Here is a 14,771-nt window from a genome sequence, read left to right on the forward strand (position 1 = left end):
TATATAGACATATACATATATATATATAGACATATACATATATATATATATATATATAGAGAAGGGGTGACTGGGCTAATTGTACCCATTCTTTTACTAGTTAGTCCTAACTGAAAGCTGACTGCTGCTGATCTCACACTACAGTGGGCGTTGTAAACCAATCCTAGCTGACTGAGGGAATCCCCGTGTATTCTTGGTGAGAGAAAAAAAAGTAGTAGTAGTAGTAGTAGTTTTAATCAAAAAGCAGCAGAGCACACAGCATAAAGCTGCAAAACAACTGAAACAGTTCAGACAGCAGCAGCTCACAGGAAACAGAATCAAACAACAGGACAGAGAAAACTGGAGTCACAGAGGTTGAGGGAATGTAAAGACAATAATAACTACTTGATGATAACATTTTTTATTTGTTAATACGAGAGCTTCACTTTATATGAAACTATGAAAAAAATAAGAGTCACAGAAAAAGCAGCAGCAGAAAAAGTAAAGTGGGGAGAGCCGTGCTGGAAAAACAAGCGGAAAGACAGAAAGTAGGTCACGAGCTACAAAGCTGTGAGGAGGTCATGCCAGGACACCTGCCTCAGTTTTCATCACCCTCCACAGGTTAAGGGTGATGCGGCCGATGATGTTGATCTCTGTCATGGTGTCGGCTCCGTACTCATCCCTCTCTGCAGCAAAGCGGTTCTCTTTGGAGTCACCTGAGGACACGCACAGAGCCAGACAGGCAGCCGATTACAGAGGAAGGAAGCCGCCAGAGGCTCTCCCTTCAGCTCGAGTACACACACACACACACTCACACTCAAAGGGAATCACACATTCACACACTTATACAGGCAAACACATACACATACATGCTGTATCAAGACTCACAGTCACAGGCACACCACCGTGGGGCTACACGTTTGCGCTTATATTATCTACAATGTGTACCTACATTATGCACCAGATCCAGCACACACACCATGTCCTGGCTTTTATTAGCCAAACTCACACTGTCAGATCCAATAACAGGCATGCACAGTAAAGTACTGCGCGTGTTTAATATGTGGCTCCACATTTAGTGCCAGCTTCTAATTGTGGATCGACCCTGATGAGTCACAAGCACATTTTAAGAGGGAATTTCACACCTAGTGAGACAGGAAGATGGGAAGATGTATTCGCCCCCTTTGTCACTTTAGTTTTTTCCATATTTGTCACGTTCCGGACTGTCTAACATTAAAATCTGACAAAGACAACCCGACTAAATCCAAAATGCAGTTTTTAAATGATAGTGTCATGCATTAATGGAAAATGTTCTCGAAGCCTACCTGCCCCCATGCCAAAAAGCAACTTTTAATTCAGCCTCATTTGAGGGTTTTGGAAAATGAATGGCCTGTTTAAAGCCACGGCAAAGCATCTGAATTTGAATAGAAATCTGAACTGTGACTATGCCATGCCAAAACTTTCACTTCACGTTTTTCTTCAAAGGCATTTCAGATCATTCTCCTCATATGTAACATCACTTGAGCTTCGTGCAATGAACTGATGGTTGGACATTCTCCTTTAGGGTATTCTGTTGAGAGCAGAGCTCAAGGTTCCATCGATTACAGGAAGTCTCAGCAAAGCAGCTCAAGACCATCACACTACCACCACCGTGTTTAACTGATGACATGATGTTCTCGTAACAGCCACTCCAGATGTAACAGGACTCAATAAGTTCAACTCTTCTTCCTTCAATCCACAGAATATTTTGCAGAGAATTTTGGAATCATTGAGATGTTTTTTTGCAAAATGAGACTAGCGTTTATGTTCTTTTTGGTCAGCAGATGGATCTCTCCCTTTATTATTGAATCATGAACGCTAAACTGACAGTTTTTGAGGCAAGTGACTCTCACCGTCGTGTCCCATGGACACCGCCTCTCACTGGAGTCAAAAGCCTCAGAAGTGTCTTTGCTTACTCTCTTCATAGGTGGTGCACATTTGTCTGCCCACATGGAGGGGGCAGACCTTTCAGCAGAAGTGACCATAACTGTGCACTACTGTGCAACCCTGGCTAACCACCTGTACTGAATTATCTGATCTAGCTCCCTATGACTTCATCCACTTCTTTAAAAAAAAAGTAATCAAATTGAAGAAAGAAACATCTTTGGCCAAAAGTATGGATCAGAGCTGCATGAGAAGACAATCTTAAATTACAATCAGGTATGGTTTTTGATTTTATTCACCTACTGTCAGACTCACTTCTTCAGTGTGCCTGAGGGTGTAGACGTTAAGTCGTCACTGTTTGTGTCTAAATCAAACATGCAGAGCTACCTGCTGTGGTTTTTGGGCAAGGGAGCGGCTAAAAGTAGCTTCCTCTCAAAACCCCCAAATCTTTACTTCTACTTGTGCATCCCCTGAACTACCGTACTGGGTACCACAGCAGGGACTACTTTCAGTGGCTCCTGGCTGTACCTGGCACTCGTGACAGCTGCTGGCACAGATCCACTCCAAGTGCTGAGGACCGCTGAAGGAGGTAGCCCCAAGAATGCAACTGCACCTCGTAGCCCACCAAGATGTCCGGGTCAAATCTGACAGAACAGACCGTGTTAGCAGACGGAGGTCATTTCTCAAAACAAATCCCACCCCCACCCCTGTAGGAGGTGTAAAATCTACAATGAAGCCAAATTCATTGCACTACAGTTGCAGCAACTCTGCCCTTGGTTCCCTTTCATAAAACAGTTGCACACACCTCCTCATGATGGTGACCAACACGTCAAACAGCATCTTCTCATCAGCAGCATATGTCACTTGCAGCCCAGAAACACCTGATCTGACCAGCAACGGCGCTCTTCCTCTGGATCCTGCGGGAGCGATTAGAAACAGAAAAAAATCAGCCAATTATCTAGTGGCTTTAAAACTAGTGATCGAACCTTATGTTCTCGGAGGAAAACACCGCTTGCGTGCTTCACCTTGGCCGGAACCTGGATGGTCTTTATCTACCACGATGGCCCCTGTGAGCTGGGTGTTGTCTACATCAGGCAGGGGGGTATCTGAACTGAAGCAGTAGAATAAGGCACATATGGGGTCAAACTCGGGGTCAGGTTCGAGGTCACGGCGGGTTCTTGCATGAAGCTCCATGGTCATCAGTGTCAGGTGCTGGACCTGAAGATGGAGGAGGAAACAAATACATTTGAGGTTTAATAGACCAAAAGCTCCTCTTTAGAAGCAGCACATCCTGTCACCCTCTGCCTGTTAAACCACAGTCTTTTATTTCGTACTAATTCTCGTACACTTCTGATTGTATTTTCAGTTGCAGAGATGTTGGCAGGCTACTGTGGCCCATGCAAACTTCATCTCATAATAGTGACTGCTTACTATTTGAGTGAACCACTAATTGGTGCTTGCTTTCATTCCAAGCCTGAAGATAAGAGCAAAGTCTAAATCATAATAGACTTTAGGAGCTCAATCATTAAAATAAATAAATAAACCATCCACTCTAACAGAAATTACAGTATTCAAGAGATATTAAAGAGGCCTGAAACCTCTCTCTTTGAATTTAATGAGATCTACGTGTGCTGGCAGTGATCTCAGTTACCATGGTCCGGATTTTTGGAAAAGGCCTGAACTTAATCAAATCTGTGCATACATTCAAAACGCCTGTACTCAGGCCTACATTCAAAGCTGGATGTGTCTTTGTTTTATTTTGTTGTTTTGTGTAAAGCATATCGATTTGACAATAGGACAGTCAAAGTCGAAAGCAGGATGCTGTGATGATACTTGGGGAAATAAATCCTTCTTCCCAATCAGGTGGTCCCTTTCTCTTAAAAACAAAACAAAGCAAAACCAACATCTAACCAAAACAAAGCCATTTATTCATTGACTTGGAAAAGAGCTACAGGTTAGTTGCCCTAGACTTACCTCATGCAGAGCTTTGGCATCCTGTAGGTTCTGCATGCTGACTTTAAAGCCGTAGGAGTTGGCTATACTTGGCCCTTCGATCTGAGAGTTATCTTTCTTTGGCACATTCAAAGCAGCAAACTGATTCTGTGGAGGATAAAAAACATGACAAGAAAAGTTGGAATCAGGAGGAAATCACAGGCACATCAAACGATCAGCGACCTGAGAGACAGGACTGCTACACGCACTGTACTGGAGTGATACTAAATAGTTGATTTTCTGACCCGTGCGGCTTGTAGTTTTTGTTTTAAAAGTCTAAAAAGAAAAATCACAATCAGTTTTTGACCTTCATCTGCGTGGTCAGTAACACTCTTCTCAGGGGGTCTGCCTGGCTCCGCCTCCTCTGCTGAAGTCTCTGAGAAACAGGATCCTCTGCAGCAGGAATTAGACCAGAGGAGGAGTGAATAACAGTGAATATTAATAATAGATGATGATGAATTTTCATTTTAATTTTCCCAAGTTAGGATTTTCCGCAATTCTTCCTAACAGTTGATGGTGTCACAACATCAGAGGAGACAGATGCACATTCCTTACCCTGAGATATGGGTGTGCTGCACACTGGATCCAGATCTTCTTTGCTTCTCCATCGCCTCCTTAAGAAAGGGGTGCTGTGAATGAGCTGGGGACTGGTTCTCCTCTCATCCCTGTCACTGACAGCGAGAGGTGAGGGACTGTGGTTCCCTCTTAGCAGCTCTGGGGAATTACAGCGCATAGGTGATAGCGGTTCTGGAGAGTCTTCACCTGGCTTGTTCTCACTGAGCTGTCCTTGGCCAGAGGGGCTTGGCTGATGGGACTGCTGCCATGTAGGCAGCTCTGGGGACTCTGGACAGGTGGTTTTATCAACATCATCCTCTTTATTTTTGTCCTCCTGTTCAAGACAGACATCTGAAACTGGACTTGCTTCTGTGGATTTACACCTCAATCTTGTATTCTCCAGCGGAGACAGGATTAAAGACAGGCTCTGTTTCTTTCTCCTTTGAGTTCTGGTACAGGAAAGGTTACCACAGAGCTCAACCTTCAAGCTTCTGTCAGCAGCTGGCAGTTTGCTTCTCTCTGAGCTCCCATCTTCCTCCACCTCCAGACCAGCCCTTTCTGTCTTCAGCACCTCACACTCTCTCCTGCCTTTTTGTAGACTCTCATACTGCTTTCTAGCTTTTAGCCACACCTGCACACGCTTGCGGCTTGGTGGGTTTTTGCAGGGCAAAAGCACCACCTTCTTATCGCTGGATGAGGATAGGTCACCCTCTGCCTGTTGTTTATTTGTCTCTGAAGCCTCTGCTCTTTGACAAGATGAGATAACGGTGGTGGCGGGGTGCGTCATGGCTGAGAAGGCCGTCTTCCAGAAATGGAGGCCTTCCAGAGATAGGTCTCCACTAAACTCTGCAAGTTCCCGAGCTAGCCGAGTGCCGACTGTTAGCTTACGGCCACCGACCTCCCTGGAGAAAAGAGACGAGGAAAGGATCAGTACACCCATTTCCATTTAAATTACAATAAATCATCACAGCTCCACAGACAATTGACAATTAATGTCTATCAAGAGAAGCTCTGTAGATAGTATAAAACAGAGCCAGATCAGTGGATTTCTTTTTGAACATATGGAAATTTCAGACATTTAATGATAAAGGATTCCATTTGAGTTTGCTGTAGTCTAAAACAAATGCTAAAACTCTTCTATTCTCTTATCTGACAACCTTCTTTTTATTTATTGCAGTACTTTGTCGATTAAGATGTTTTACAACCCAATTAAAAAGCCTGTGAGGGAAGCTAAAAAATCCCACAAACAAATATAAAACCTTACCAACCATCACAATCAGTTAGATTCTGGCTCTTATGTGAAAACTTTACTAATACGTTTATTTTGTTATATTTAGTAAATAATGCATGCTAGATGATGGTTACTGTTGCTGTTACTCTTACATTGGCTTCCCTGGGGCATCAGAGGGGTCACTGCAGAAAGGCTCCAGGAAGGTGGCCTCTGACATCTCCAGGTCCAGAAGAGTGCTGAGGATCTCCTCTCGGCTGGGAGGGGACATGAGGGGCTTGAGAATGTGGGCTCCTCCGGCCGCTGACCCCCGCTGCAGCTGGCTTGCCCTCACCTGTGATAGTGAGCTGATGGAGCGTGGAGAGCTGCTGGGGGTGGTGGATGTTAGTCCGTCGATGCCCTCCGGCAGCTCACCTGTTGGTGAGCCCTCGTGGTCGACGAATGAAGCGGAGCTTAAAGGCAGTGAGTCGAAAACTGAAAAGAGCAGCTCTTTCCTCTCACAGTGAAAGTCTTGGAAGGGGCTGAGCGTGTGGGCTTTACCTAAAGAGAAGTCCCACTCTCTGCTCTTGAGGGACGCGAGGCTTGACGTAGGCTCGCGGTTCGTGTGCCCATCTAAAAGGTCGGGGCTGTCCGGCCTTGCTCTGTTGCAGTCAGAGCCCCTTTGAAGATCCTCCCCAGAACAGAGCAGCCTGTCAAGTTTCTTTTCGGAGTCCGGCGCCTGAGCAGATACAGAATCCTGGCTGATGTCACTCAGGAATTTGACCGGTAAATTTTTATCAGTCACCACAAACTGACTGCCACTGTACGGACTGGAGAACTCTGTTTGATCGATAGCATTTATATCAAATGTGTAGTTGTGCGGGAGCTCTGGTGACAAGCTGTCCTCTATGAAATTGCAGCTGTCCAGTCCCGGGTCTGACAGGAAGAGGGGACATTCATCTGACATGCTTCCCTCCTGCTTTACTGACAGATTTGGCTGAGTACTGCTCGTCTTGCCTTTCCTGTTTCTCGGCCCTTTTTCTTTTGCTGTGGTAGATTTTGGGGCCCTGGGTTTCCGAGAAGTGACGGTGGGGGCTCTTCTGGATTTAGTGGATTTAGTGGTGGGAATTAAAAGTGCTGCCGCCTGGGCTATGGCTGTCGAGTGGCTTGCTGTACCAACCACTTGTATGGGAAGGGGCTGTCCCTGCTGCCTCGTCTGAAGAAGCTTCTTGAGGACAGCCAAGCCGGATGGGGTCTCAGAGAGAGGGGGGATCGCCCCGTTCTTGGGGCCTGAGTGTGGGAGACCTTCTTTTAGCTGGGCATCTTTATTGTGTTCCTGTACTGGAGGCAGAAAGTCTGTGCAATAATCCTGTGAATCCTCTGCCTTTACCACGGTGGTCTGGCAAGCTTGCTGCTTCGTCTGAGCAGGTGCCGAAATGCTTTGGTTGACCTCCATGATGGAAGTCTCACAGTCTTCAACCTTTGGCTCGATAAACTTGGTTACTGAGTTCCTTTCTGGTGTAGATGGAGTCTGGGATGTGCTCTGGCTGTCTTTGCCCACCTGCTGTTGAAATGGAGGAACCTCTTGTGAAGAACTCTCAGAAGGAGGCAACTCATCCTCTGGGAAAAGGAGTTGGGAGCTCTCTTTACATAAGTCATGGCTTTTGGGTTCCTCTGTTTTCTTTTTACGAGACCTTCTAGGTCTTGTAGAGCTTGTAGAACTGTTGACAGCACCTCCAGCTTTGATCCTCTGCCTCGAAATAGCAGGATTACCTTGTTTTGCCTTCTCAGTTTTAGGCTTTTCTGCAGACTTACTTGTTTTCCTTTTAGCATCTAACAGTCTCTTGGGTTTGGCAGTTTGACACTTACTACATGCTCCTTTGGCTGTAGACGATCTATGTGGCTTTTGGAAAGCAGAACTTAGACATGGGTCAATGTGTGGATTTATCAGCTCTTTTGAACTCCTGGTATTCATGAGGGGGTCACTTGGGGACCAACAGCGTGGAGGCGTTGAGTCTCTCGGGCTTTGGGATCTATCTGAGAGGTAGCCCAACTCTACCATGACATCTGAATAGTCAACATCATAGTCATGTGCCAACTCACAGTAACATGGTCTAGGGGGTGGCAGAGATGGCAGGATTGGGGCTTTTTTGCGGCCTTTTGGCCTCTGAACCCTTTCACCCTGTCTGATCAGAGGTTTGGAGGAGTTGTTGATAGTCTTTTTATTTGTGGAGTTAACCTTTGCCTTTCTTTTGGGATGTTTTTTGGCTTTTGGTTCAGTGACGGGAAACTTAACAGCAGTGGATTCTGGTACCTTGGGCCAGAAATCCTTGAGAGGAGCCAGTTTTTTATAGTGCTCTAGCTTGTCTGGCGTCAACACCACCAACTGCTCAGCTGCATTCACTTTGGACATCTTCACCAGCATGTTTTTCTCTCCCTTGAACCTGTTAATAATAATGTACTTTATAATAATAGGAGGTTCCTTCTTGCGTCTTCTCTGATACTTTACTTCTTGCCCACCTGAGACATCATTGTCCTTAAGTCGTTCTTTGACAGAAGCTAGGTTTCTAGAACGAGTAGCACCTGAGTGTTCCCCATCCTCTGAATCATATTTCATCTTCCGTTTGGTCCTCAGGGTGTATTTACTACCTGGCAGTGCTGACGGTTTAGTACAGGTGACTTTGGCAGACAAATCTTGCAGTGGGCTTACCACATCCTCAGTAGAGTCTTTAGTTTCCTCAGAAAAACAGAAATTGGTAGCAGAGCTAGAGACAAGGGGCTCTGGCTGTGGTTCTGCCTGTTCACCTATGGACCGCTCCTCACTTTCAGACTCATTTTTCACAATCGTTTCCTCTTTGATCAACTCTGTCTCTTGTAAATCCTGATGATCCTCAGAAACCAGCATTTCAGTGTCCGTAGTCACAGGACTAGCAGGTGTTACTGAGGTGATGCCGGTGCTAATCTGGCTATCAGATGTAGAGCTTTGGACCATCTTTAATTTGTTCCTAGGTCCTGTCATACCTAGCCTTTTTTTGTTCATCTTTAGCTTAGACCTGCGAGGTTGGGCCTGTTCTACTTTACTGCAGGTGTCAGCCATTTTCTTGTTCCCAGGTTTCTTTCTGCTGAGGCAGTTGGAGAGAATGACACTGGGGAAAAACTTGTAGTGTGCCTCCTGCTGGGCAACAATAGTCCTCTCAGTCTTATTTTCCTGATAGTCCTCGTACCTGATTTTCAGCTCACCGACATCTCCTTCCTCGCCGTCTTTACCAATTTCGTCCTCATGAGGATCAAGAAACTCATCCTCCTTCAAGGTCGATGGGGCTGATGCGATGCTCCTCAGAAGGGGGCTTTTATTGTCTTTTGTGTTCAGTTCCAGGTCAGTCTTAGCTGAGCAGTTTCTCAGCTCAGAATAACAGAGAGAAAAGGCCCTGTGGTTCTGAAGAATGGACAGACAGTTTGTTTCTACATTCTTTATACTGCTGTACTTCTTCCTGTCCTTGGCAACCTTTCCATTACCAAATGGGAAACTTTCAATATCCGTCTTATCCAAAGCTATCGAAGCTTTCTTATCGTAGGTGTACAAAGGTCGTAGTTCCTCTTTGTCCATGCAGATGGGAGACACCTCAGGGTGATTGGCTAATATGCAGGGAATAGGGTGCTTGACTGGCTGGATGTAGGGGATTTCTTTATTCACCTTGAACCCTGTCAAACATTCACTACTGCTGTCCTGACTGCTTTTTAACTGAAAGTGCTTGTCAAGCGGCTGCTCCGTATCCAACACGTGAACTGGTATGTGCTCGGGATGCTTGCACTCCAAAAGGATCTTAGCTGTAGATGGTGGCTCAAGGTGGACCATCTCCCCGGGGATGGGATTTCTTTTGCCCAACATCTTTTCAGTGGCCGTAAGCGAAGACTGTGTCATTGAGCCACTATCTGTTAAGGAGGAATCTATGGATACAGCATGTGAGAAGAAGAGGCATATCAGTTAGTATCCACAGCTGCAAGAAATTGACCTGAAATTCATCTGATCAGACAGCGCAATCACCCATGAATCTTAGCCCAAAACCCCAGGGTGAGATCAATCACTATTTGACATATTTAAATTAGTGCTGTCAGCGTTAATCTCGTTAAAATGACATTAACGCCATAACCGCGTTAACACGGCAATTCTCCGTTAGCGAGTTAACATGGATCGCCCCGTGCGAGTGGCTGCACGGCATCAGTGCATTAGCACCATGCAGCCCTGCACACGTGTTAACCTGCTAACGGAGATTTGTCGCGTTAATGGTGTTAACGTCATTTTAACACGATTAACACTGACGGCACTAATTTAAATTTTAAAAAGTCAAACTACTACAATATTTCTATGCCATTATAACATGTTGAATGCCAAAATTCATAATTTAAGCTCAATACGAAAGTGACCATCGCTCTGCATAAGACACAGGGCAACTAGAACATCACTAACAAGTGCATCAGCAGGAAGCTTGTCCCTCATTCTCTGCTCTGGCTCTTCTGATAATGTAGTTGTTCTGCTTTTGGCCCAGTTGAGTTAGTTAAGTCATCTAATGCAGGTGGGGTGATATATTTACAGCTCAAATATGGTCATGCTATGGACTGATAATACTTCTATGTGAATATATGCAGACAGATCTTATATCTATAATGAGTTATTAAATATATAAAAACAATTCATAATAAGTATAAAGCATATGATATTCTTCTTGACTGTATACATTTCTCCTGTTTGTTATTTATTCCTGCACAGCTGGCATTAAGTACCCATAATTCTGTTGTTCATGTACAATGACAATAAAGGGCTATTCTATTCTATTCTATTCTATTCTTAATGGGCTTGCAGGTCTGCACACACTGCTGTACTAAACATTTCCTGCAAATGTGTCTCTATTTGGCTCTATTTTCCTGTAGGAGCAGGAAACACTTGTTGAAATAGCACAAACAGCAACTACAGAGGCAGTTTTAGTGTTATTAACTTTTAAACTTTATGTTGCAAATTACTGAAGAGGAATTTGTTACAGCTATACAGAAATGTTATGATGGATTTTATGACTAACTGTCCAATTTCATTATGTTTGACACTGGTATATTTTTTAAAAAGCAAACAGAGTCTATTACCAGTCTATGAAGTTGTAGTTATCTTTCCACACACACATGCACGCTCTAAAAACTGAACAGTTAATTAACCACAGAGAGTCAGTTTTTACCCCCGAGTCTGGCATCAAATTGTAGCCTGTCAGGTCATAGAGCCAAAACTGAAAATCATCCCAACTTTTTCTTCTGTAGCAGCTATCAGATCCCGTCTCCTGACATACTTGACAGAGCGTGAATCAGTGGGGGGTGTCAGATGGGCATCAAAGCAAGCTGACACTTCATGCTGTATCAGTACATCTCATCATAGGACAACTCACCGCTGCTCTCGTCTGCGGCGCCATCGAGCTGCGGGATGGACAGGTTAGCGAACATAGAGTTGTTTCCACTCCACTCCATGTCTTCGTCAGAGGACTCCTGCTGGGCATCACTGAAGCAGTTTTCTGTCTCCTTCATGCAGGGTCTGTGCACACACACACACACACACCAACGACAGGAACCGTATTATTTAAAAAAAAATATATGCCCAGGCAGAGCTCACTGGGGATGACTCACAGATCGTGTACAGCGATCGCTCACCTATTTATTTAAGATACAACCAGAAACAAAAAGGTGTAGCTTACACTTGTACTTGTTACTTATTACTTGTACTTATTACTAAAAAATGAAAACATTTTGATGCACAACATACTCTAAAACTGATGGTTATACTTTTGCCTTAAACCATGCAGAAATAAACATGCCTCTGAGAGGAAGCACTCTCAGTAGGGTCGCTGTCCCAACGCTGTGACATTATAACACTGAGTTCTGCCTCTTCCTTGTCCAGTTCTGGGCCTGCTTCCTCTTCATCACTGTTGCAGTTGTAGTTCGTGACACCAGGGAGTGAGCGGGACTGGGAATTCTGCCTAGCGGGTGTCCTGCAGAAACCATCGTCCTCCAGGCCTGCCAGCAAGTCAATGATGGCTTGGTCCCGGCTGCTGTCTGCATGGAGGACAAAATAAAGCACACAGACAATATCAGACAGCTGTACGCAATAACTTTCTCTCCAGATCAGCCAGTTAATCAAAGCTAGAAATGTCTTCTGCTTACAAACTTTTATTCACAAGTTTTTGGCCACCAACTTAGAATAATTTAAAATGAAGAAGAGAAAAAGAAGAAACTAAAGATGCTGTTTGCTAAAGAAAACAACACTTGGACAGCTGTTAAGCATTAAGGTCAATATTTTCTCTTTTCAGGGTGTAGTGGCAGCCAAGTGGACAAGAACCAGATGTATATGGAGGAAAGAATCCACTAAATATCAGAAAATATGGATGGAAAGGGGGGAAAAGTGGCTTTTACAACAGGACAACAATCCAAAACAGCCATAAAAATCCATTTCAGAAGCTTCTGGAGTCAAAGTCACATGACCCGACCACTGAATCAGCATCTTTGAAATGCTGTTTGCGGAAGACAGCCTTAAAATTATCACCTAAAAATCACAGTTTAATCAAGGGAAACAAAATCGAGCATAGAAAATTAAAAACGTGCACGAATGAAAGAGGCTGTGTTACCTAACAGGGGCGAGTGGTTGGATGTCTGGGAGAGTGGGAGGAAAGACTGACTGTTCTCCAGGAGAGTCAGGATGGCCTCCTCATCAACGACAGCCTCCTCTGGGACTTTCCCACTGTTCCTCACATAGTCTGTGGGCAGCAGCAGAGAAGATGGAAACTACCGTTAGCCATACTTCGATGTCACACTTTGCTAACAGCAGTTTCACTGAGATACCATATTAAAGCAGCACAGTTCAGCATTAGCTCGGTGACTCCCATCTCTGGCAGTTTCTAGAGTACCAGTGAAACGTTTGGACACATAAGCACAGAGATTTCCTGCACATCAGCCCAATGTCAGTCTCACATCGTCACTCCTTCAACTCCCTGACTTGGGAAGGAGCGACAGGGTGATGAAACAAGTACTTCTCCTGCCAAACACACAGGCAGAATGAGAGAAGAAACAAATGCATGTCACAAGGGAAACCTAGTCCAATTAGGGCTTAAATGCTATAAAGGAAAAGAAAGTGTAGGGTGCTAGTAAGTAAAATCCAGCTTTTTTGCAAATTTTTCAGTATCGACATCAGATCTTCTTCATCTCCTATAGTGAATCAGACTACTTACAAGATGATATTAAAAGAGGATTTCTCTTCTGTTTTGTTCTCAGATTTAATAAGCTTATAACAACTTTCATTTCTGATATTGGCTTTAAAGCCAGACAAAACAAATGTAAGAAAGAAATGTCGCTGTACATTGTTTTATGTGCACAAAAACTTATTCAACTTCCTAAAAAGTCAGTTTATTCAATTATGTAACCCTTGATAACTACCCAAGAAAGAAATAACTTCCATTATCAAAGATACAACAATTGGTCTGTGAAAACCTTTGGGGACTACCAGCCTGGTTTAACCCACTTCATGCCACCAAATTACTGATGAGCCACCAAATAAAAAGTGTAAAAAACCAAATCAGAACATAGCTTTGGTCTTTAATGGTTTCATAGCAGGTCAAACTATCCCATCGTGATAACTCTATATGATATAACTCAAACCAAAATCTGCTGTTGCCGGTCTGTGAAACATCTACTGCAACTGTCCTCACCTGGCTGTGAACCCCTGTGCACCTCCACAGCGTTAGCAGGGGTACACGGCAGCCCGTCTGGGGTCAGGGGGTCAAAATGGAGTGTTAGTTCACCGGGGAAATCTTCTTGGTTCTCCCCATCACAAGCACACAGATCTTGTGTCCTGAGGAGATAAACAGACATCAAGTTTTACTTTTTACCAAAACATTCAACAGTGTTGTCTGCATGGCTGTTAGCTGAATTAGAAAGCTGAGCACCTTGGGCAGCAGCCATGTTTTATTAGCATCTCTTTACAGCGGGTCTTAATCAGAGAAAGTGCTCGGTTTGGTGGGTGAAAGCTGTGTGTGGGACTGCACAAGTGTGCAGAGTGTCTCTTGTCTGGCAACTGTGTGAGGAAGTATATGGATGTGTACAGCTAAGTGGTGTGTGTCTGTGTGTTGGCAGAGGGAATATGAATGGAAAACGGGCAGGCAGCCAACTGGGCTTTGTATCCCTCCGGATCGCCCTCAGCCACAAGCTGCCTATCACGCCCCCTTAATCGTGCTGCCCCTGCTGCATCGCCTGGCAACTCACCACTTAGTGACTCTGAAATATTGAAACGAAGACGAGGCGGGCGGCCGCCACTCGCACGTGGAACAGATTTTACAGGAGTGGTTTTGAGAAAGAAAAAAACGAATTCCATTTTAGGCACTGCTCTGGAGGAGGTCTTTCAGATCTGGTGAAGATGGTGGACTAGAGTCTGAAGCCTGGCCATGAGTCTGACCATGTAAAAAGCCCTCAGGATACTAAACTGTTGCTCCTGTGACTGCACGGACGACTTCTGTAGCACAAGTTCAAGCTTCTTTAAACCTTCTGATGCAATATGTAGAAAAGCACGGGACTGACAGGTGAAGCTGCAGAACACCATGACTGAGCCCAGTCACGGCTCAGGGAAGAACACAAACACTCGTGTGGGAAGATGGCCAGACAGAGACAAATAAACAGCAAACACATCAGACAGAATAGTAGACTATGAATCACAGCCTTGTGGACACCCTCTAACTCACTTTAAATGATGAATGAGCAGCAGCGGCAGGCAGGAGGCTGATAAATGATGAATGGTTTTTAGACAACATGGCTGTAAAATGAAATCCACTCCAGACTCAGAGTTTAGGTTGAGATTGAGGGAGGTTTCATGACAGAGACTCGTTCTGCTGGTGCCGTATGATGAAGAGCCTCCCGAGAGTCAGCGTGCACGTGCCACTGTCTGGTTGTTCTTAATTAGTCTGCCAGCTAACGACTTTAGAGGCAGCCAGGGAGGGAGCCTGGCAGGCGTCAGGAGATTTCTGCAATGATGAACACATTTTGCCATCAAGCCACGCCCTCTCAGAGTTTGAATGATGAGAAAGAGTAAGGAACG

At 44.7% G+C, this 14,771-nt stretch overlaps 1 protein-coding gene across 1 annotated transcript in view; it reads right to left on the reverse strand.

The window, feature by feature from the left end:
- The window catches only part of rev3l (REV3 like, DNA directed polymerase zeta catalytic subunit), an 83,585-nt gene that overhangs the window by 11,016 nt on the left and 57,798 nt on the right, over positions 1-14,771 (reverse strand). Inside the window, exons 9-20 of the mRNA XM_006796232.3 lie at positions 13,393-13,535; positions 12,316-12,444; positions 11,509-11,746; positions 11,086-11,228; positions 5,833-9,604; positions 4,450-5,351; positions 4,202-4,287; positions 3,877-4,002; positions 2,928-3,120; positions 2,708-2,819; positions 2,431-2,546; positions 577-695 (exon numbers count right to left, since the gene is read on the reverse strand). Of these exons, the coding sequence (XP_006796295.2) occupies positions 577-695; positions 2,431-2,546; positions 2,708-2,819; positions 2,928-3,120; positions 3,877-4,002; positions 4,202-4,287; positions 4,450-5,351; positions 5,833-9,604; positions 11,086-11,228; positions 11,509-11,746; positions 12,316-12,444; positions 13,393-13,535 (6,079 nt within the window). The remainder of the gene's footprint in view (positions 1-576; positions 696-2,430; positions 2,547-2,707; positions 2,820-2,927; positions 3,121-3,876; positions 4,003-4,201; positions 4,288-4,449; positions 5,352-5,832; positions 9,605-11,085; positions 11,229-11,508; positions 11,747-12,315; positions 12,445-13,392; positions 13,536-14,771) is intronic.

The sequence above is a fragment of the Neolamprologus brichardi genome, chromosome 15 (genome assembly GCF_056152115.1).
Source record: "Neolamprologus brichardi isolate AB-2024 chromosome 15, ASM5615211v1, whole genome shotgun sequence".
Classification (NCBI taxonomy): domain Eukaryota; kingdom Metazoa; phylum Chordata; class Actinopteri; order Cichliformes; family Cichlidae; genus Neolamprologus; species Neolamprologus brichardi.